At 38.7% G+C, this 23385-nt stretch overlaps 1 protein-coding gene across 4 annotated transcripts in view; it reads right to left on the reverse strand.

The window, feature by feature from the left end:
• AKAP7 (A-kinase anchoring protein 7) overlaps positions 1–20075 on the reverse strand; it is an 80216-nt gene extending 60141 nt beyond the window's left edge. For all 4 annotated transcript variants that reach the window (XR_009418116.1, XM_059469015.1, XM_059469013.1 and 1 more), the window contains exons 1-5: positions 19879–20075; positions 14823–14972; positions 13623–13768; positions 8853–8989; positions 4547–4707 (exon numbers count right to left, since the gene is read on the reverse strand). Coding sequence is in view for 3 of the 4 variants with exons in the window: in XM_059469015.1 (XP_059324998.1) it covers positions 4547–4707; positions 8853–8989; positions 13623–13768; positions 14823–14972; positions 19879–20029 (745 nt within the window). In the remaining variant the exon portion in view is untranslated. The remainder of the gene's footprint in view (positions 1–4546; positions 4708–8852; positions 8990–13622; positions 13769–14822; positions 14973–19878) is intronic.
• Positions 20076–23385: the final 3310 nt, after the last annotated feature.

Below are 23385 nucleotides of genomic sequence, written 5' to 3' on the forward strand. Positions count from 1 at the left end.
AGTTAAGGTAACTTATGAACATAATTAACACAATGTTTCCTTCTTCAAAAATAATGAAAAATAGAATGAACTCTGACTAAGGGGAGGGGAAAACAAAGAAATAAAGAGAAATGTTTTCCTGAGAGTACAGAAAGGTTACAAGATAATGTAATGCTATTAATATCCATGAAGCTCTTTGAAGAAGTGGTTACAAAAAGGGATTTAAAAGCAACTGGAAAGGATACATGGATGCTGTGGGCAAGAGAAAGTTCCAGGCTTGTGAGACAGCATAAAAGTGGATTTGTTGACTGGCAAATACACAAAAGTTAAAGTTTATGATGCAGATTACCTAAACTAAAATAAATTGGAGGCCAGTGATGAGAAAAATAGACAGTGCCCAGGCGTCTTGACAAATAAGTATCCTCCATCTTTCCTCTAGACATAATCATTATGACTTAGACTGAAAAATCAAACAAAATCTATATTTTCTTTTATTAGCCTTGGGCTGACTGATGTTTGCAGCTTCAAAGTATACCCTAGAAATGTTAAAGCTATTTTTACAAGCTCAATGACTTCCTGGAACAAATTTTTGGACAGCTTTTAGACTGCCTTTCATGCAGTTTGAAGTACTCTGTAATATCATTTTGTACCTCATTTTTATAATGTCAAAATTACTGAATGTCATCTGCCTCTTACACTGGATGCAGCTGAATCCATTAGACAACTCTTGCCCTATAATTAGAATGGAAATGTGATATATGAAGCTTACTCAGAACCACTTTACATGGGAAAAGCTCAAAAATCCAACAGCTAGATCAATACAGAACAATTCATAGTAAAATTGCTTCTTGAGCCATATTCTATAATACAAATGGCCATCTTCTTTCCAAAGACTTCATCAAATACAGAAACATGCTACATATGTAGGTTTACTTCCAGACTATTAATTTCTGCTTGTCTCAAAACCATGTCCCTTCAACTAAAAGGTTTATAATTTAGAAACAGTATTCTGTCTTTTTATTGATTTTTTTGACTTTACACTTGGAAATGAAGAGAAGCTGAGCATAGATAACTTACCATTAGAACAATCAGGTTAAGCCCTGCTAAAATTATTAAATTCCAAGAGTTTTTTAAGAGATGGGCCAAAAGGTAAGCCAGAGTCAAGCCAGTTTCCCAGTAGTTCCTCCACTGCTCTTTGGTTGTGTATTAGTTTGACTTTTCTACAGTGAGCTGTCCCAGACCACTGCCATGTATCAGCAAGCCATACTGATATTTCAAGCACTTATCAGGAGTATGTATGGGCTGTTCTGTTTCTCTCCATCACCACACACATATTCATAAGAAAGATGAGCTCATTCATAAAATAGGATCCATGGAGCAGCTGAGCCTAGCAATGTCAGTACATAAGCTAAGCCTTACAAGACAGTGACAATGTGATGCTGAAGTCTTAAACTGAAAAAGAAACATAAGTAGAACTTCCTAATAAAACTTTCTTCTTATACTGGCTTCAAGCCATTCTAATGCTTCCTACAAGTTTATTATGACCACAAAAAGAAGGGAGTGATACCACCTTCTTTTAAATCACAGAAAGCATATTGCTTCATTTTAGTGAGCTATTTATCAGAGCTATTGTAATTCAGTGTTAGGCAGCACAATATGAAAAAGAATGTAGATTAAAACCTAAAAGCACTTGCTGTCTTCATATTCAGTATGATTTTAGAGAATCATTTCATCATTTCACAGAATACCTCCAGTCCCACCTAAGTAAACAACAGCAATTTGGACTGTCACCTTTTTGCTCACTTTGTACAAATCAATTGTTCTAATGGAAAATTACAATACCTTTGAGTTCCAAATTTTTTCACCATGTGAAATGACCTAAGAACAACTGACAAGAGACAAAATTCATTTGTCATAGCTTCAGCCATCTGTAACTAAAGTGAACTAAATTAACTGAATTAAACTATTTCCCTAGGCTGCCTGAAGGGAGGGCAATGCAATTCACCCTCAAATGGATGCTAAATGTGTGTATTCACAATTTTTAAAGAAACTCATCATTGATGAGCTTTAAACTATCATCCTTGTGAGAATAGACTGCTCCTCTCCAGCCCCATGCCTGCCACTGCTCCTATCTCTTCTGCCAACAGTTATGCAGCTATACAGTAAACTTCAAGGGCAAGCTAAATAGGCTAAAAATTAGCTGGCAAAGGTAAAAATGTTCATTTTACCACAGCTGAATTCTCCATGTGGCTGCACAAGGGGTCAGATTGCTTTGGTATGGTGGCAATGTAAGTTTATGCTCAAGTAAAGCTGTAATGTATCTAGAGAAGATGTGAGTTGCTTTCCATTTATCTCACTCTCTAGTGTTGACTGCTAGGAAATCAATTCAAAGAGATTAGACTAAATGCCATTTATAGACAACTAAAGTAAAAGAAAATTACTAAGTCAGTTGTACTGCATGTCAGCCTGACTGTTGTACTACAGCACAGTCCTAACTGAATTAAAATATTTAAGACAACAAATCAACATTTCTTAAAAACAAAGGACCAAAAGCAAAAGAAATATTTGTATGTAAAAACAGAAGAGTAATTTTTCTCTTTGTGAAAGACAAGCTCCCTCTCATGGTCAGGCCATAACACACATCTAATCCATAAAAGCAACATCTGTAAATCCTGTAGGTAAAAATCCAGGATTCACTTATTCACTTTTATCAGCTTCAAGCAGCATTTACAATGTAGTTATCAAACTAAAAACCAAGCGCTTCATTACTTTTTCCAAATTAGTATTTGCGCTGGTTCTGAATGAGTGCTTTCTTCATAGTACCTAGTATAGGGTTATTTTTGGGATTTCTGCTGAACAAAGGTTTGTTAGTTCAGGGATGTCTTGGTTACTACTGAGCAGCACTTGCACAGAGCCAAGACCTTTCCTGTTTCTCAGCTCACCTCTCCAGCAAGCACAAGGAGCTGGGAGGGGACACAGCTGAGCCCAAATGAGATATTCCATTCTGTGTGGTATCACCCTCAGCATATATAGTGCTGGGGAAGGAAGAAGGAAGGAGGATGGCATTTGTCTTCTCAAATCACTCTTAGTGACAGAGCCCTGCTGAATCATTGAAGGGCTGAATATGTGCCTGCCCATGGGAAATGGTGAATGAATTCCTTGTTTTGCTCTGCTTGAGTGCATGGTGTTCACTTTCCCTATTAAACTGTCTTTATGTCAACCCACAAGTGTTCTCACTTTTTAATCTTCCGACTCTCTCTCCCAAAACGACTGGGGAAGAGTGAGTGAGTGGCTGTGAGGGACCGAGCTGCCAGCTGGGACTAAACCTCAACTAAGTCCTTCAAATATTCTGTGGTGCAGCAAAGCAGAAAAAAAAAAAGTTTTTCAAAATGTCCTGTAATTGTATACATCACTGTAAGTGCACAATTTCTAAAAAGACTTTTACAAAAAGTTATTAAAATACTCCTCAAACTTCTGTCAGAACTGTTTAGCACTATTCCTGGTAGATAATTAAATGATGCTAACATCTTTTAATGGATTTTTGGGAAGTAAATAGGAAATTAGAACAGAAGACTCACATTAGCTCTGCTTTTCCTGGACTTCCATCTCTGGCAAGCCTACATCCACCCTGGTATTAGCAGACATGCAATGACCACGTTCAGATGTTATTATCAAACAATTTCTCCTATATAATTTATGGAACTAAATGTTTTCCTACCATTTGGAAGCTAATTTAACTTCATCTATTTTCTATTGACTATGTTTTCAACATTTCTCCTTCATTAATGTACAACACAAAATAACAACATGAAATCAAAATTCACCTTAGAACATAGCAGAAGTCATACATAATCTTGAAGTAGCAAAACAGGGATTCCTTAATAAATTCAACTGAGGTCTTTGTAAAAGGTCAAACCAGCTGTACTTCAGAAATGAAACTAATGAATTGCTAGAGGAAAGACTGTATTAATAAAGACTTTTTCAATTTTTCCCTCGGTACTGGACTGCAAAGAGGTAGTGTGACAGCAGCAGTCCTTGCTACTCTGCAAAATGGGTTATTGCTCTATTAAAAATGGTGTGACCTCACATTCCTCAGAACACAAAAGATAATTCATCAATACTGAAAAACTCTTTTAAAGAATCTTTCCAAGGAATAGTTGGAATTGCTGGGATAGTTTTAAAGGACACCAATGAATTACAGACAGTACTGTTCTTTGAGAATTTTTATTAAATATCTGTAAACAACATAGTTTAAGTACAGACTCATAGGCAGATAAAAATGGGACCAAAACAAGGTAGCATGGAGTCTTTACATCCCATTTACAAATTTGCATTATGTATTTTACATATACTGAATAAAAAGTTATCAGAGAACAGTACTGTCTGTAATTCATTAACATAATTTTGAAATATGCAAAGTAGGCTAGGAAATTAATTATGTAGCATTTACGGTTGTTAAAGGTAAATTAATATTGACTAAATTAGCACAAACTTATCTTTGTGCTCCATTCTCATTCAGGTTGTTGAGAAGTCTTTAAAACACTTAAACTAGATTGACAAGTTGTACCTGCTATTTCCTTAAGTAGTGCTGTATGATCATTTTCTGCCAAATTCACAAATCCAACTTGATTTCTGAAGTGATCAATTCCTTGAAAAGACAAATCCACTCTTTTTCCTTTCAGGAGATCATCTACAAAAACCTTGCTGTCTGAAAGAGCACCAACTGCTCTGTTGAAAGAAAAGACCAATGTCAAATATATTTCTGCTGTTAATATTAATCATTATATCAATAAATATAACAAAGATTTTTTAGTACCAATTTATTATCTACTGCAGTACTTTTGCACTAATTTCTATCAATACAGTACTTGTTGCTGTTATTATTATTACCACCTTTTTATAAAGGTAAAGTGGTTCATACACTGTGCTGTAAAACCAAACAAATAATAAAGGCAGACTTAGCAGTGGGTGCAATTCCTAGAAGAGTTTATCTCAGTCCTCAAGGTATCCAGACACTCACATGACAGTGTCCCTATTACTTTGTGAATCCCATTTAAAAAAGATGATTACTTAGAAGCATTTTGTTTTCTATTCTTAAATTAATTTTTTTCCTGTCCTGATATGTCAATTGAACTAAGATTCTTCTTCAGTCAAAGTTACAACAGTGTTAGTTAAATTATAAGCAGATGCGACATTACATATATAATGATAAAATTATATGGAAATTACAATTAAGCTATGGAGAACTGTTATTAAAAGAAGTATAATCTCAATTTACATTTACTTTCTGTAAGAGCTAAGAGACATGCACACTATAACTGCAATAACGGTAGAAACCTTTTAATAATCATCTTAATTAGCCACATCAAGTGCATGTACAATTACATGAAATAATTGTTTTGACCTGAACTAAAAGTGATTTAAATTCTAAAAAAAAAACCCACATAAACATTTTAGTGTTTTCTAAAAGATTTCTCACATCTCACAGTTTAAATTCTATTCAATTAACCTGAATGTAATCTTTTCCCCAAATCGATGCAGATTTTATAAACGCTAGATGGCAGTAATAGGTTAGAAATACTCAAAAGAGGTATGTTTACTTTTTCTGTCCTAGCTGGATGAAAGCAATCACCGATTTCTACGGTAGGTTAAATTATCTCATTGAAGCCTTTACAATTCCAAGAATCTCTACACATTCTCATTCTGTTTAACAAGGTGGACTCGATGTGAACTGTGTTTAACTGGAACCTAGGGTAAGTTAAGAAACACATGAAGGTTGATTACATGAGAGAATATCCTTCACTGATAGAGTCCCCTTGTAGTCTTTTCAGAGGGCTTTAATCTATAAGCTAGCAGTGCTTTAGCTCCTTTATAACCATTTTAAACACCAATGTTCCTTGTTCCTTGTAAAAGATATTTTACTGTAAGTATAGTCTCTGTCACTTACCTACCCTCCAATCACTGTTAGACAAGCCTGTTCCTGTGTCTTCCTTATGTGCTGTACTTCAAGATCTTTCAAAAACACCATCTAATATTGGTTCTGCCTGTCAGATTACTTCACATGTAAGCAGATTTATTTACCAACATCAACCTAAAAATTGGTCCAAAACAAGTACAGATATTTCAAATACACTGAGTCAAATTAAGTTGAAGCTTGCAGAGGACTTTTAAGTATCGATTCATGAATGTATCTAAAATCCATCTCTGGAGTTTTTACATAAGAGAACTAGTCCAAAGAAAGTCCATGGAAAGCTCTGTTCTTTAGCTGAACAAAGATTTATATTTCCATACTGTAGGGTCTGCTGCAGAACTCACTGACCAGCCCAAGTCCACCCAATGAATTTCATGAAAGGTCAATCCACACAGTGCACTGTGCTTTCAGTTTAGCACTGTGGCATTGAAGATCTAGTTCTACTTTTTCTTTTATTTATAATCTTACAAACACTAAAATATGTAGAAAAATAGCTGTCATCTCACTCTAGCTATCTTGCCTTTTGTATTCTATCAACCACTTCATAACATCTAACAATTACTTTGTAAGAATAATGTCCACAGACAAACATTTCCACTGAGTCAATAGCTAAAAACACAACAGTGGTATTTTCTTGTTATTCCATATCAAATAGTATTTACAATGCCAACTGGTAATTATGCTCAGTGCAACTAATCCACAGAGATACCCAAAAAGTTTACAAGCACTTTGATCTAAAGTCAAAAAGGAAATTAAAAAAATAATTAAACAGCATATTCTAAGTGAACACAAGCTAGAATTATAGAAGCAATGCCTGTTCTCTTTCTGTATTGTTGTAACATAAATATTGTAGTCCTTAAAACTCACAAAGTTTCTTTTTAGAAATTTCTGAGTTTCAATTTTGATCACTTGTTAGAAAAAGCAATCTCACAAAAAAAGCCAAACTCAATTCTGCCATTCCTGTTACTTGTAATGCAAAGGTGAGATTCACAGAGTCTTTGACAGAAAATAAGCAAGAAAACCTTGACACTATAATCTCATAATTAGGCATTTACTGCAAAGGCAGGCATCCTGATTTCTAGCACCTGATCCCATGACTATGCACAGTTAGCATAGAGTAGAACTTCCTGGCTTGAAGGGAGTGCTGTCATGAGTCTTGATTGCTTGTTTTCTTTCTAGTTTCAAAATTTCACACTCTTGATTTCATACAGTCCTACAAAAAGAGATGTATAGTGTATTCATGAAGGCCAGACCACAGTCAGTTAGGAAACTCACATGGGAATTGCAGGTCTGGATTCCCTTAGAAAGAGTGGCCTAGAATACAGATGTTCCATTTTCAGGGTGAAAGCTGTATGTACTAAAATAGCATACAAAGGGCTTTGTGCTGAATTGAATGTTATGTTTAGCACATTCTTATCACGCATTTGACTTCAAATAGCATTCAACACATTTCATTTCTGTATAGACAGAGGCACTATTGTGCAAACACAGTTGAAAAACTGTAGATATCTAAGTAACTCAATGGATCCAAACCTAAGGATCTGTGAACTCTCAGATGCCCCGTTGACTAGCTGCACTTTGTTTGAGAGATTACTCTCCCCCTACATTACACACAGGTTTGTTTGCCAGCCTGGATCTTGGTTTCTTTCCATTAACCTGGTAACAAAAATTGGTGAAGCAAGAAGAAGGCAAATTCAGCATTTTACTCCCAGCAGATCTTCCAGAAGATTAAAAAAACCCATCAGTTATGAATTTTTTTTTAAATCTCATTAAAAAGAACATGCAATCTAGAATACCTGAGGATAGCTGAGCTAGAAACCTATAGGAGGCATCTGGCCAGGAAAGGGGTGAATCTCTGAGGAAGCTGCTGCTGACTAGAGGACAGTTCTGAGTGCCTGGACTGTAGAGTTCTGCTGGGAGAGGCAGAGAAGAACTCTGTAAGTCAGCGCTTCAGTGGCATTCAGACAGTGAAAGTTCAGAAGGGGCTCACAGAGTAGCAGAATATCCTGAATTGGAGAATATTTGTTTTGGTATACACTTTTGGACTCTTATAAAATACTCATGAAGAGGCACATGTGCTTTGAAGTACTATCCCATGCTCCCTTTTTTTAAAGTTTGCTTCAAATCCTTTTAAAAAAATCTCACATAAACAGCTGGTGGTTGCACTCACGAATTTTCAGGTGCTATCACAGTTTACTCATTAACCAGGCACATGGAGAGGAGAGGGAATCTACCAGACCTAGTATCCCTTGCTTGCCTTTTTATTCTCTGATCCTGGCTGTTTCTCTCCCCTTAGATCAGACTGTTGATGCTGACAAATTTGCAACTTCACAGTAGAAGACAGGTAGGAGTATAGAGATCTCAAGGATATAGCATTTAAAGAAAACAAGCATGGAAAAACAAGGCAACTGATTTAGATATACTGATCATTCATTATTTTTAGGTGTGTCATATGCTTTCAGCCAAAATACTTCTACTTATTAGAAGCATGCCCTTGACTACCAAATGGTTCCTGCATTCTGCCTTGGATTTTCACTTTCTAATGAGCAATCTGCACTTCAACAGATTTTTAATTCCCCTGTCCCCTATATCAAAACATTATTTTAAAAGAATTCCTTAAGCAAAAACATGAGATCTATGTGTGCAAGTTCAGCACACAGTAGGAAAAACACATACTTTGTTCAGAGTTTATGACATATAAGTTATGAAAATGGCTAATATTAAGACTAGCATTTTAAAGACAAAATGAATTAAATGCTCAATAACCCTAGTAAATTAGGGTGGTGTATGGCAGAAAAAAGTGTCTGTTAACCCTGCTAGTCTCTTTATGAACACTTAATACTTGTATATACTCAACTAAGCAAAAATACTAGTATATACTTAATTTACACCAAATACCTACATGCTAATTTCTTCTTCACTGGATAAATGCATCACAAACATGGTGACATGCAATGAGCCAGAGCGAACCATTGCTTTGGAAAGCCTTTGATCCTTTTGTACTATTGCATCTTGGACAGCCTGAATACTGCCAGTAATCTGGGAAGAAAGACACAGAAACAACAGTTAGCCACGACAACAATTACTGTATCCCATCATGCAAGTGAACAAGAAAGCACTCAAACTAAAAACAAACACTCATGTAAAAACCATTCTAGCAGAAGAAAGTTTTATCTGCTGACAAAGCTGTGCTAATTGACCTGAGTGAACCCAAACTGGGTACAAATAGAGTGATTAATAAATCACTGGACACTCCCCATCACATCTTAATAGGAGCTTCCTCCCATAAGTATCATAAACTCCTGAAGCAGGTAAAGATCATCCAGTTTTGCACTGCCAGTAATACCAACAAAAAGCTTCTTCAAGGAATTACTCCGCCCACTCTGCTAAACGTCTGTCTTGCTATGCGCAGGTAAGTGACTGAAGAAAACCTGATCTTTGCAGGACTGGGCACATACAAAACCAGAATATTTAGTAAATAATTTGTAGAGGTATCTAATTTGCAATTCTGATTATATTGTCCAATAGACAGATATAACATATATACTCCCTTCAAATGTATTTAGACAAATTTCATTGCAACAAGTATAGAGTTCTAACTTCATCAGTCCTTCTCTTTAAAAACACTGGAATTACATTGTTTTTAATTTAAATTATTTATTTGGTTATACATGCTCTATAAATTGTATCCAAAATGTTTACTGTGCTTGATATTATGCTCATTGTATTGTAGCAATTTAAAAAACAAAACACCAAAAACTAGCAACAATTCTTGAGTATGTTAGTGAAAATTAGATCAAGTCAAATAAACCTGACCAACTGACAAAATGAATTACTTCTTAAAGCACAGTGAACAAAGACATTATAGACAAATCATCTCTGGTGTATAAAATCTAAAAGAAGCATGTTGAAAACTCCAATCTCACTTTTTTGTTGTTTACGTACTTGAAATTCAGTAGTGAACACTTCACAAATGTACTGTACAGACTGGACTTTCATAAGATAAGCACAAGTAGCTCTCAGGTATAAAAAAGCCATTGACATATTTTGGTAGCTCTGTTAATCATAAGGAACATATAAATTTCCTGGGGGAAAAAAACACAATCTAATGGGAGTGTTCAGTATTTTTCTGACTGAATTTCTTAAGATGAGTTTTGCCATGCAGAAGTTTTACCTAATGAGCCATAGATATCTAGTAGTGTCATATAAATATAACTAAATCATAACTAAAATGAACTGATGGTAGCAAGGGTAGGGAGAAGGACGGAAGGTAAAAGGTACTTGCCAGAAAAGGGGATATGGCATATACAAAACCACAAGTGTCTTAAGTAGTGTAGGACATATGAAGAAAATTCCACCAACATTTTATCATAAATCATGCTGTAATAAGACCATCTTCCTTCATATGTCAGAACTGATCTTATCCTGGATAAATAACAGTTTCATTGTCCCAGATACAGGAGGAATTTAATCCATATTTAAGCAAAGAATTGGTAAATGTGATCCCCGCTAATTACAATGTATTGATTGAATAATTACTTAAGTTTATAAGCTAAAGCAAAAAAAAGAAACAAAACTCAAAAATTAAATGTGCCATATTAATTGCAATTCTATTAAATTTTCAACTATTGCTTCAAAATTTAATTTGCACCCATGACCTGGCAAAAGAAAAAATATAAATGTAAGTGTACAAGCCCTTCAGAGTACAGAAAATCAGATGTGGAACTGTGCTTTCACAGCAGGTAAAAGCATCCTAGCTCTGAAAGGGATCAATATTACTAAGTACTTAGTTTAGCAGCTAATATCCCACGTCCCCATACCCCTATATTTCCCTTCAGTAGTATTGCTACAAAAGCATGTTCTTTCAAGGCTCACTCTTTCATGCAAGCACCAATGACACAAAAAATTGTAGGAAATTAATACCTCTGAGATGTCAATTTTTCTGTCCAAAACTGGACAACAGGTTGAAAACCCAAAAAACCCCAATGGACAGGCTCATAGCTGTATAAACTCTATTAGGAAACCAAGCTAAAAACCTAACAAATAATACAAGATTAAGTCCAAAGACAGGCAGTTATCGGTTCCAGAGAAAAGTTATTGCTAAATCCATAAAGAAAGTATGAAAAATCCTGCCCTTTGGATACAGGTAAAATAAAAAGAAGGTTGAGCATATCCTCTCTCTCTGGCTAAATGACAATGCTCTACACAATCAACATTAATTGGAAAGGAAACAAAAAAGTTTTCAGCTAAGTTTTTCTGAATTCTAAAAACTTGTTTTTCAGATGTTTTCCCTTAAGTTATGCAATCAAAGTGTAACACAACAGCTGTTGAACAGGTGTGCCATCACAATGCATATCACAATTTCACATTTTTTCTGTTTTCTCCAATAAATCTAAGGTGAAATTAACATTGGAGTGTACTATTCTAATGAAGCAAACTAGGACTCTCCCAATGCTATGTAACAGGCTTTGACCCATTGCATAAATAAAAACTTTGAATTGTTATTTAACCTGTTATTTACATTACCTTAAAATGTGTTGTCTTACATTTCAACTGCTATCATGCTATTTATTTTTACTTGACATGTCCTAACTTAATCCAAAACCTTTTTTAAGGCAGATCACACTAAACAATTCCTCCCTCTGAATTAATTAAAAAAAAAAAAAAGTTCAAAAAAAGGCCTCAACTACTCATTTCAAGATCTCCTCTCCATTACTTGAAGTACATTATTCTGAGGTGCAACAGAATAACACTGTTTTGCAGTGTTTATTACAAGGATACTACTAGTAAGTAAATGTAAAGCTTTAAAGACCTAACAGATGAATAACAATTATAGTCAAGACTGGAGAACCCTGAAAGGCTAACATACCAAGCAACAGCATATCATGAAAGTCATAACTTAAAAAAAAACCCTGAACAAATAGAAAAAGATACAATGATCATAATCTATTTAACTATTTTTGCACAAGTAATAATGCAAAGTTCAATATACATTAAAAATTAATGGAAGAACACTTCATTTCTAAAGATTCAAAACAATTAAAATGAAAACAAGGAAACCGTTCATTTTCCAAGAGGAACAGCTGATTAAATGTTTCAGAAATATCCTTTATTACAAAATTTCCTCTGTGTAAAGCTTAAATTAATACAAATAAACAAATAAACAATACTTATGCTTAAAACACTCCACTAGAATAAAATAAGCTCTTCTAAAAATAAAGGTCTCTCATTACCAACTGAAATACTACCAGCAATTACCAGATTCACTCTGACTATCAAGAAACCAGGTGTCTAAATTTTGGTTGATATTGCCTATAAAAATTCCAATAGTGTATTTTCTACTTTCAGAACAACTCTACCTCTAAGGCAAGTATAAACAAAACTTTCTAGCAAAGTCCTGGAGTTCTCAAATGCTCTGAGATTAAATTTAAAGAGTTATTTCTTTACCTCTGTAAATGATATGACTAAAGAGTGACATATAAAAAAGATATGATTAAATAATGGCATATAAAAAACCAAGCATAGTTAAGATCTTCCCAACCAACCCTTGGGCATAGTAACAATTGTCAGCAGGAATTCTCAATTACCAGATTATATAACCACTACATTATTCTTGCACTTGCTAAATCATGGAACCTGTTAAACAGATCTGGAAGATATTTTAAAAAAGGATGTCACAAAAGATATCCTACAATATTTGTAAAAGGCTATCCTGGATCTTACAAAACCAACCTTTAAAATCTCTTCTTCACATATGTTTTGAAGAATCAAAGACTGCAGTGTCACTTTCAAACCTATTTTAGTCTCATTTCGTGTTTTCTTAATCTTAATTTTACTTTTTCAGAGAACTGATAATACAGATGTATTTAAGTTAAAATGAATTAATGAGTTTTAATATGAGTTAAAATTCATCTGAGATAGCTTCTGATATTAAAAAATCCCACAAACTAAATTTGCAAATGCTGTTAAACTGCTGGGTTCAACTTTTTAAACATAAGGCACCTACTTTCCTTGTTTCAGACACAAAAGATATCAAAGATGTACCAGAGAAAACCTGCAGGATGTAAGAAATCATTTTCATTTACTGCCTAAATGAGACAACTCATGTAACTGCAAGGAAATACATTTTCTTAAACAGCTCTTTGCATTTCCTGAATTTATCTGAACAACATTTCACTAAAACAACAGTTGTTTGAATTTTAAATAAGATGAACCATTTTACTGTAAAATGCTAAACTACAAACTGCCAAGTTAAAACAGTAACAGATCCAAATATGAGTTTGTATCTATAAAGAAATCTAAAAATATTGCTGGAATTTTTCTCACTAAATTAAATAGGAATGTCTCCCTTCCTTATTCTACAAGAACAACAAAATAGGCAATACTAAACACTGCAGAGGGGAAATTTCAGCCAGCTTCAGGGAAATCCATAAGACTGACAAATTGAATAAAAATGTAAGTATTTTTCCTCCAGTCTTTTTTAGAAAAGCAATTTTATTCACAAAAAAATGTTACATAACATAGCATTACTCATTGAATAGACTGCTAATGTTTCTTTAAAACTACCTGAAAAAAAATATTTTTTGCACAATATCAAACAATGTTCTTATAAACCCATGCAGCTGTTGAAGTAATTCTGGTTATACCAAATTAGTATAATAAAGAATATCACCTTTGGATTAGTAATTGGAAGAGAAATGAAATAATTTGGCTGATACTGTTTGTTCTTTTTCTTTTTTCTCTCAGTGCCTTCTTCAATCTCCCTTCCAGTAGTCCGCTTTCTTTTCTTCTTAATACTTAGTTCAGAAGTTGCATGCACTGAAGAGAAAAAGAACAAAGTCACTTTCAGCACACAGACATTTAAACAAAGACACTCTTAATATCACAGCAACAGGAGCTGGACTTGAGTCAACTGACTGGAGCATGTCTTCCCACTCACCTGCTCTGCCCATGCTCTGAACTGTCTCACTGGGATCCAACTCTGACCTGAATTAATGCAGCCGTACATCTGAAGTACCACACCTGAACTAACAGCCTACACCTCTAAGCCAGGTTTATAAGCTGCTAACACAGACAGACACACGGCTTCAAAACCACTGAGCCTCCCTTAGCCAATGTATGCAGCAGGACAACAGGCCTGCAAATTGTCCATACTTGATCATGGACATGACTGTAGAGCAGAAGGGCCAATATTAAACTTCAAAAATCCCATGCATTCTGTATTTGGATATACAAAATGCAGCAATACATAGGATTATTAAAGCTAAAAGTTGTAGTAGACTAAGACTAATGAACCAATAGCACAGGAACCAAACCCAGCCCAGGAGAGAATATCATCCCAGCCAGATTTGCCATCTACCTCCTCGTTTCCCAGAGACACTTTCTGATATAAAGAAAGAAATGTGTGTGTCCTCAGTTATTTCTTCACACATAATTGTGTTTCTCTCAGCTCATCTCCTTGAGCCTTCACAGACCCTCTCCCACCACATGGCCTGATACACGCCCACAAGCTGACCAGGCTGCAGACATCCACTGTCCAACTAAAAGTGTACTTCCATCATGCTGGGAATACACATTGAAGGACAGCTCACAAAACCCATCACCTGAGAAGCTCACATACAGTAATGTGAATTGACATACAAAATGTCTTTATTCTGTGACTCACTGCTCCACAGGATAACAAAAGGGTGAACTCTTAATACGCTCAAGTACTGCAGGACTGAATAGTAATAAGAGAGGCTCAGGACTGTAACCTGTTTTCAGGGAGACTGTTCCATGTGCCTGGCCCATGTGTCCTTGCCAACAGGTAGAACAAAGAGCTGAGTGCATGATGTGTCTATGCTTTCACATTTCTTCTGTTTAATGTACTTACTAGCATGTTCATCCTCAATATCTGTGTCCACAAATGGCATTTCTGCCATTAGAGAATCTACTGAATCAGCAGCACATGGCTCTTCACTCTGTTGTGTTTTTTCCATATCCTCTTTAAAGATTTTCTTTTGCTGTATATTTTCCAGCCCATCTGTAATATATTTAAAATCACACACTGAGTCTTCATTTTTTATATAAACAGCTAAGAGACATTATACATAAGCTGCACAACAAGTAAACATTCCATTAATTATCAGCAAATAAATATTGACACATAACCCCGCAAAGATCCTGTTCTTCTTCTTTGTCAACAGATCAGTAAAAATACTGTAACATTTTATGTGAAATAGCAAAAAATAGAGTTCTGCTTTCTATATTTTAATAACCTAGGGTCTTGTTTGATTCCAACTAAATTAAATTACTGCAAAAAATACAACTGAGCATAAAAAATAATACCTTTCAGACATCACATAAAGTTCATTTTAGATAACAGTAATGGCATATGAAATTCAGTGCAGACAAACACTGGCAAATTAATTCCACTGTAAACACACTAAAAATGAGGCATGAAAAAGCAGGAAGGGAATCCTATCATTCCACATATAAGAGAGTTCTCAGCTGACTCTATCATTCAGGAATGAGATGATCACTCTATTCCTGCATCTCCCACTGAGCATAGCATGTTTTGACAGCAATGATCTGAATTTCTCCTTCTAAAAACTGACTTTTAGCATTTAAGCTAAGGAAGGAAGTCAATGTGAATGAAAACACATCCTGCAATGTACAAAGATATACATGAAGCTCTACCTCAGAATAATATCACAATCACAGAATATTTTAAGTCAGACAGGACAGAATAGTGTCCACTAACAAGTTTTTGTAAAAATCTTTTTCCCAAGAGTAACTAACTAACTGAGCAGGAGTAATTTCATTATGTCTGCTTCACGCTTCTGCATCAGTAAACTCTAATACTGGCATATTAAGTCATACCTTAAAAAAAAATAAAGAAGAAGAAGCAAAATCTTCTCTAGCAACAAAAAATGGGCATATAATCAGGCACCCAGCAATACTCTTTTGGGACAACTCCACAATGGGATTACTGTAGTGGAAGGAGCTGTGTGTTAGGATTGCAGTTTATCCCAGGACAGCTCATTACTACAGACAACACACTTTCAAAGCTCCTCTCAGGCCCAGTGTGGATGGCCCAAATCTGGCCTAAGAGGAAAATTCAGCAGCAAAAGTGTACACTATGTTCTTAAGGCATGCAAGGCTACACACGTATAAAATCGATATTACAGACCCAGTGTGGGTGATTATCACCCTGTGGAATGTTTCTTACACATATCACTTTATGCTAGGGAAGATAAATAAAAGAACGACCTGATTAAATGCTAATTCACTCCAGGCTAAAGTAGGGAAGCATAAATCACTCTGTGGTTGTAGTCTGACACCTAACTTTATCCCCTCAGGCTATTCAAAGGAAACAAAGTATTTAGATTTGTTACTTGTTCCCTACAGACACTAAAGAACTATGCATAACAAACAGATGCTAAAGCAGTAATAAAATTATTACTTAACATTTAGATTAAAGCTCACACAAAACAGATTGTTTCTGGTATCCATGAGCATACAGAAAACAACCCTGGATCTGAAGAGATCTCAAAGTGAAGGACAAGACAGAGGTACATGAAACCGACAAACAAGTAGATCAGACTGAGGCAGAAAACCTCAAAATTCAGCAGTGCAGAATCACCAGCTGAGAGCAAAAGGGGTTTGTTAAGGTAGCATCAGCTACAGAACAAGGACTCACATAAACCTGAGGGGTGTATATTGCAGATTACAGGTTTCCTTGGCTCTGTCTGTTCAAAAAGCAATGTATTTGTGCCATTTGGCAAAATGCAGCCTGTTCACAATAGTAAAGGCACAGCTAAAGTAATTAACAATGCACCTTCAGTAAACTGAACTGTGTCTAAATTCTACAGATTGTGCCCCAAAAAAACCTCCCTCGCTTCTTTGAAAATACTAATTAAAGAAATCAGCAACAAAATTCAAGAGTTGCATTCTAGTCACTAATACAACTTGAAAACAAGATTTTCCAAACTTCTTGACATAATGTTGATAATTGGAAACCTAGAGTACAACACCAGCTTCCCATAGGAACTCCTTCACCATCAAGCTGTTCTAGGATGAGCTCTTTTTTCTTAATTGCATGCTTAATTATATTTGCCTGAATTTCATATATGAGTAGGTGTATCCATTATTCCTTTATTTGTATTTAAGTAATTGCTGATCTTCAACAGCATTTGTCGTCTGCTCCAGCAGAAAAAAAAAATCATGATCCACATACCTCATAAAGGAGAGACCACAAAAATAAGGAGCAATAAAACACATTTGATTGTGCTCTGATTGCCAGCTGCCTTCTCTACATATTCAGATTGTTTCAGACAGAAAAATCTTCTATTATTTGACATAAGTATCACAGATCACAGTGAGACTTGATCTTTAAGCACTATTCCCTGTTCACCATGTTTATGTTAATGTGTTTAATAGGTTTATAACAGAATCAATTAGGTTGGAAAAGACCTCTGACATCGAGTCCAACTTATGACTGAACACCACATTGTCAACAATGCCATGTCCGGTCTTTCCCTAAACAGAACCAGAGACATGAATCTAGCATCTCTCTGGACAGCCTGTTCCAATACCTAATCACTCTTTCCATGAAGAATTTCTTCCAAATCTCCAACATAAACCTTCCCATGTGCAGCTTAAGTCTGTGTCCTCTTGTCCTGTTGCTGGTTGCCGGGAGAAGAGGCCAATCCCCACCTGTGGAGGCTACTGTCTCTTTCCAGGTAGCTGTAGAGAGAGGTAAGATCCCCCTGAGCCTCTTACTCCAGGCTAAACATTCTCAGCTCCCTCAGCTGCTCTTCATCAGACTTGTGCTCCAGACCCTTCACAAGCTCCATTGCCCTTCTCTGGACATGGTCCAGCAACTCAATGTCCCTCCTGAACTGAAGGGCCCTGCATTGGACACAGGAGTTGAGTGACACGGCCTCATCAGTGCCAGAAACATCGGGACAATCACTGCCCTGGTCCTGCTGACCACACTATCACGGATCCAGGCCAGGATGCTAGTTGCCTTCTTGGCCACCCGGGCAAACTGCTGGCTCATGTTTCATTGACTGTCACACCAGTAGCCCCAGTCCTTTTCCACTGGGCCACTTTCCAGCCACTGTCCCCAGCCTGTAGTGCTACAGGGGATCGTTGTGGCCAAAGTGCAGGACCCAGGCTTGGTCTTGCTGAACCTCATATCATTGAAATCAGCCCATTGATCCAGCCTGTCCAGAGCCTTCCTACCCTCTTGCAGATCAACACTTCAACCCAACTTGATCTTGTCTGTGAATTTGCTATTGAAAGACTTAATTCCCTCATCCAGATTATCAATAAAGATCTTGTACAGGACTGGACCAAACACTGATCCCTGGGTACACCACTAGTGACCAGCTGCCAGCTGGATGCGGCACCATTCACCACTTCTCTCTAGGGGAAAGAAGTGTGCACCTGTCCAAGCCATGGGCTGAGAGGTTTGCCAGGAGTGTGCTGAGATGGTGTTGAAGACTTTGCTGAAGTTGAGGTAGATAACATTCACAGCCTTATTCTCACCCACCAGGTGCATCACCTGGGCATAAAAGGAGATCAGGTTGGTCAGGAAGTATCTGCCTTTGCTAAACTTGTGCTGGCTGAATCTGATCCCTTGGTTGTCCTGCCTGTGCTGTATGATCACACTTAAGATGATCTTCTCTGTCACCTTGCTGAGCACTGTGGTCAGGCTGCCAGACCTGTAGTTCCCTAGATCCTCCTTCCAGCATTTCTTGTAGATGGGCATCACACTGTCCAGCCTCCAGTTGCCTGGGACCTCCCTGGTTAGCCATGACTGATGATAGATGGATAATGGACAGCAGTGTAATGAGCTCTTCTGCCAGTTCCTCACCACCCTAGGATAGATCCAATCCAGATCCATACACTTGTGGGCATCTAAGTGGTTGAAGTCCTGTTTGATTACCCCGGTACTTTTCTCATCAACCTTGTCACTATCAACCTGGACAGCCAGCAGTGAGTGGTAACCAGTGGGCAGGAATTAGCTCAGGGAGTCTCTTGGTAATATCCTTTACCAGGGCCACAGGAAGTCATCAGACTTTCCTGTGGAATGGGTCCAACCAGCATACAGGGCCCTCAGTTCACCTCAGAAGCAAGTCACCCACCACATGTATTTTTTTCTTAATACATGTATTTGTGATCCACCTGGTTGACTCCATTAGTCAGGAAGACTCTCCAGATAAACCTTCTCCACTGTTGTCTGCCTGACTCTCAAGATCCACGGCCTCCTACCTATTCTGTAAGGGCACCTGGGGAGGCAAGGGATGCCAAGAGCAGATTCTTCCTCTGAGCTGGGACCTTCTTCCATTCCCCCCTGTCTGCCTGATGGCAAGAAGGCTGGGGCTCCTTGACTCTTGCTGAGCTTCCACCCACTACTTTCTATTCATATTTTTAATAACAAATGAATCCTTTAGAGCCAGTTTAACTACGAGCTGCTGTAGAAATAGACAGTCTTAATGTCAACGCATTTTGAACCTCCAGTGCTGGCACTACAGTTACCATAGCTAAGGAAATAATAACAATAACAATAATAATAATTTCTTGTGGGGAAAAAAAAATTGTAGGGTTAATATTCAGCCAGGTCACATACACAGTTAAGGAACTAAAAAGAAAAGGAGTAGTAGTAAACTTAGGGGGAAAAAAGGCAGATGTAGTGCTCAGTCAGGTTGGATGCATACACTGTCGGCAAGCCCAGGGACTGAGCGGGGCAGGCAGGGAAGTGCCAGAGCCCTACAAACAAGAGCCCTGCTTCATCATTAACAACTTAATAATGAAGTTGAAAAGTTTTCCCCGACGCCCCAGCGCGCCCCGCACGCCCCAGCGCCCGCCCGCAGCCCCGGGGGAGGCGGGCGCGGGGCATCGCCAGCGCCTACCTCCGCCCCCACCCCGCCGCCTCTCACCGTGCTCCGGGGCCGCGCTCCGGGCATCGACCCCGGCCCGCGCCGCTCCCTCCGCCGGCCGCAGCGCCATGGGCACGGCCCGCCGGGCAAGCAGGGCTCGAGCCGCCGCCGAGCACAGCGCGGGGAGAAGCCGCCGCAACAGCGGCCGCATGCCCGGCCGGGGCGAGCAGCGCTGCCCACCGGGAAGCTGCGGGGCCGGAGCGTGTCTGGCGGAGCCGCCGCGCCCCTCGGGAAGCAGCGGAGGAGCGGGGCCGTGCGGCCGTGGGACTACAGCTCCCAGCATGCTCCGCGGCGGCGATGGGGCGGCCGCACGGCCCTGCCCCAGCGTGCGCTACGCGGTGACGGCGGGCGGCGGGGCCCGCAACCGGAGTGCCTCGGGTGGAGCGCAGCTTTCGCTCGGTATCTTAACGAGGAATGGCTGCCCCAGCGCTCGCCCCCGCGGAGGGCTGCAGCCAGCGGGATTTGGCGTCCCTCAAAATAAGCGGCTGTACCTTAGGGCGGCAGAGCGATAATGAACAGTAATATAGCAGCGGAGAATAGACAGTCTTGCTCTGAATGCGCTCTGCTTTACGCAGCCCCGGGCGCTCTGACCGCTGGCACTAATGGCTCTGTGCAGCTCTGGCTGTACAGCCTCGTGTTGGGAATGCCTCAAGGGTGATAATTTATATAAAGACTAAAAATTTTGAGTTTACCTGAAGTTACCGAATAGGCCTTAAAATCTGGCTGGCAGAGAAAGATAAAAGGATGTAAAGGTATGCGGACAGGATTATAAGAGTGGCTGGAGCTGGTGGAGAAACAGATAAAAAGGGCTGCGTGTGGGAGAGGCCGCTTGTCTGGGGGAAGGAAGGGGAGACGGTCTTTTCCTGCTTAAATAAGGACTTGGTGCCTCTCGGTAGCCAAATGGAGCCAGATCCTGTCAGGGCGTTGGGTGGGAGAAGCCAAGCTAAATGCCACCTTGAGCTTTTGCTGATTGGCTTATCCATGTAAACCAGATCTGAGGGAGCAGGTGGAATGTGTGCTCAAAGATTCCTACTTTCATTTGTAAATAGAGTAGGGATGGTATCCTGACTCATCAGTAGAGGGGTGATATTAGTTGTAAATTCTCATCAGGCTGAACTCTTGTGTTTTTAACTTTGGCAACCAGCCCGCTGTTGAGCCTCGAGTTGTTGGCTAGCAAGCCCTTGAATTCTTACAATACATTTTCACAAATGTGGCTAGCAAGTACCTTAATTTTGTACCATACACTTCAATACATTCTCAACTTGCAAAACAAACTACTCAAAGGTGCTGGCCCAGAAGCCACAGCACAACTCCACGAGCTCCCTACACCCACAACAAAGTTCAGTATGGGAGGTAGAATATCCCTGGCTGTGTTTTGCCCAGGTAAAGCAAGGGGAGAGAGAAAGAACGACAGGAAAGGGAAAGAGAGTACAAAGAATATCACAGATCCTCAGATCCTGCATTGGTCCTGCTGTGTTGGAGGGTCTGGAGCTGGGATCATGAGAAAGAAAGTGAAAGAGAAGGAAAAGTGTGAGAGGGCCTGACCTGTTTTCTTTTGTAGATAACCTGGTGCAAGCCTCTTGCATAAACCAGATCTTTTGCCCTGTTTTGTTGATGCGTGCACAGCCAGCCCTTGGAACCCTCCCACTGGAGGTGAGTGGGGACAGGGACACTGAGCACAAGTGTCAAGGTGAAGCAGGAAGTTGGGTCAGAACAGTTCCTGCCCCCTTGTACATCTTTAGATCACACCTTTTCCATTGTACCAGTCACAATGTTTGAGACAAAAAATGCTTATGTCTGGTTCTCCATAGATGGCAAAAGCAAATAAATAAAATAGGATGGTTGGAGGAACAGCATGTCTGCTGGAGGTTAGAAGCTGGTTGAAAGAAGAGTGAAAAATGAGGCCAGTTCCTGTATTTGGCTACTCCTTTTACCATTATTTTGATCCATTTTGAGCTATGTTTGCCATTCACATAGAATTTGTTTTTGATTTGCATAGTTCTGTAGAGGCCAAAGTTTGGATGTGATGCAGAAGTCCAAGTTCTGTGGGATCCAAGAGAAGCTTTAGGATGAGGCTGCTGGCAGTTTTTATTCACATTTCTTTTAAATATCAGCTATCATTAGGAGACTAAATGCGTAAGTGCTCACATCTTCCTAGCCTGTTTCAAGTACAGTACTTCATAAAACTTTGATTCTAGAGAGTTATAGATCAAACACTGGAAGAAAATATTTTTTGAATTAAGTGCTTTTTATAGCTATGAATTTAAAAAGCAATTTGGATCTGAAACTGCTCCAAATAAATTCCTTAAGTTTTTTGCAGAAATCTTCAGTGACAAAACTTCAGGAAAAAACAGTTCTGTTTGTAAAATTGACCGGGGAGTCTAGTGCAATATTTAAATTAAGATAGCATTTAATAGTTCTCTTAACAAATGAAAATGCAGTGCATTTTATGGAGCTAAAATTGTCTGTAACCAGTACCCACTAGCCTGGCATTAAAATTGTAGATGCCTGTAGGTGTATTCACAGGTCACAGGACTTGCCTGAATATAATACCTCCAGGATGAGAGGAAGTGAGTAATCAAAAGTACCTCAGCTAGAGCTGGTAGCAGTTCCCATGAATTGTCCCTGCAAGTCACAGAAGTGGTGTTGGAGGGAAGTGTTCGATTGAGGACTAGAAAGATGAAGTAACAAGTTGTGATTTTTCTGCCTGCCCAAATACTGCACAAGTTTCACAGAGGTCACTGACTTGGTGCCTGGCAGAAACTGCTTTTCATTACTGCTTAGGTTTGGGCTAAAGCCAGCACTCTATCAATTTTCTGTGGCCTTGCCTTTATTAAAGAAAGTTTCTGATTAACCTCTCAGCAGTACAGTTGTCCCTTCAAAGGAAAAAAAAATCACATTATGACAGCTGAGTGACACTGGCAGAAAGAGGAAGCAGGGTCAGCTCTGTGGTTGTATTTGCTTACACAACTGCACTGCCAATGCCTGTTAGCCTCTCACCTACCTTTCCTTCTCTTAATCCACCCACCAATTTCAGGCAAATTCTGTAGAGTGTTAGAGCATTCGGGGGTATGATATTTCCACACCTTTCCTGGTAGTGGGTGTTTTGGGAGGAAAGAAAGATCCATTTCACTCCCAAATGAGGGAAAGAAGAAACAGTGCTGTGTGTCTGTTTCTCCAAGAGTGGCTGTCCATGAGTATTGGCCAGCTCATTACACTGTAGGTCAGGGCACATATTATCAATACATATTATGTCTTATCTTAGTCAAGCAAGAGATACGGGGGAGCTGTGAGCCAGGAGTGTTTGGGACATGACTCACTGAGGGAAGTTAGGTAGTAAAAAGGCAGGAACGGGATGTGTTGCAGGGAGCCTAGAGCAGACATTGGGATGTTGTGTAGGACATGGGAGGGAGTTGAAGGTATTGTAATGAGAGGGCATGGAAGCTGTAAGGGAAGCTTGGGTTGTTGTGATAAGAAGGGAGGACATAACTGATACAAAACAAGTTT

This window comes from Ammospiza nelsoni, chromosome 3 (assembly GCF_027579445.1).
Source record: "Ammospiza nelsoni isolate bAmmNel1 chromosome 3, bAmmNel1.pri, whole genome shotgun sequence".
NCBI classification, from domain to species: Eukaryota; Metazoa; Chordata; class Aves; order Passeriformes; family Passerellidae; genus Ammospiza; species Ammospiza nelsoni.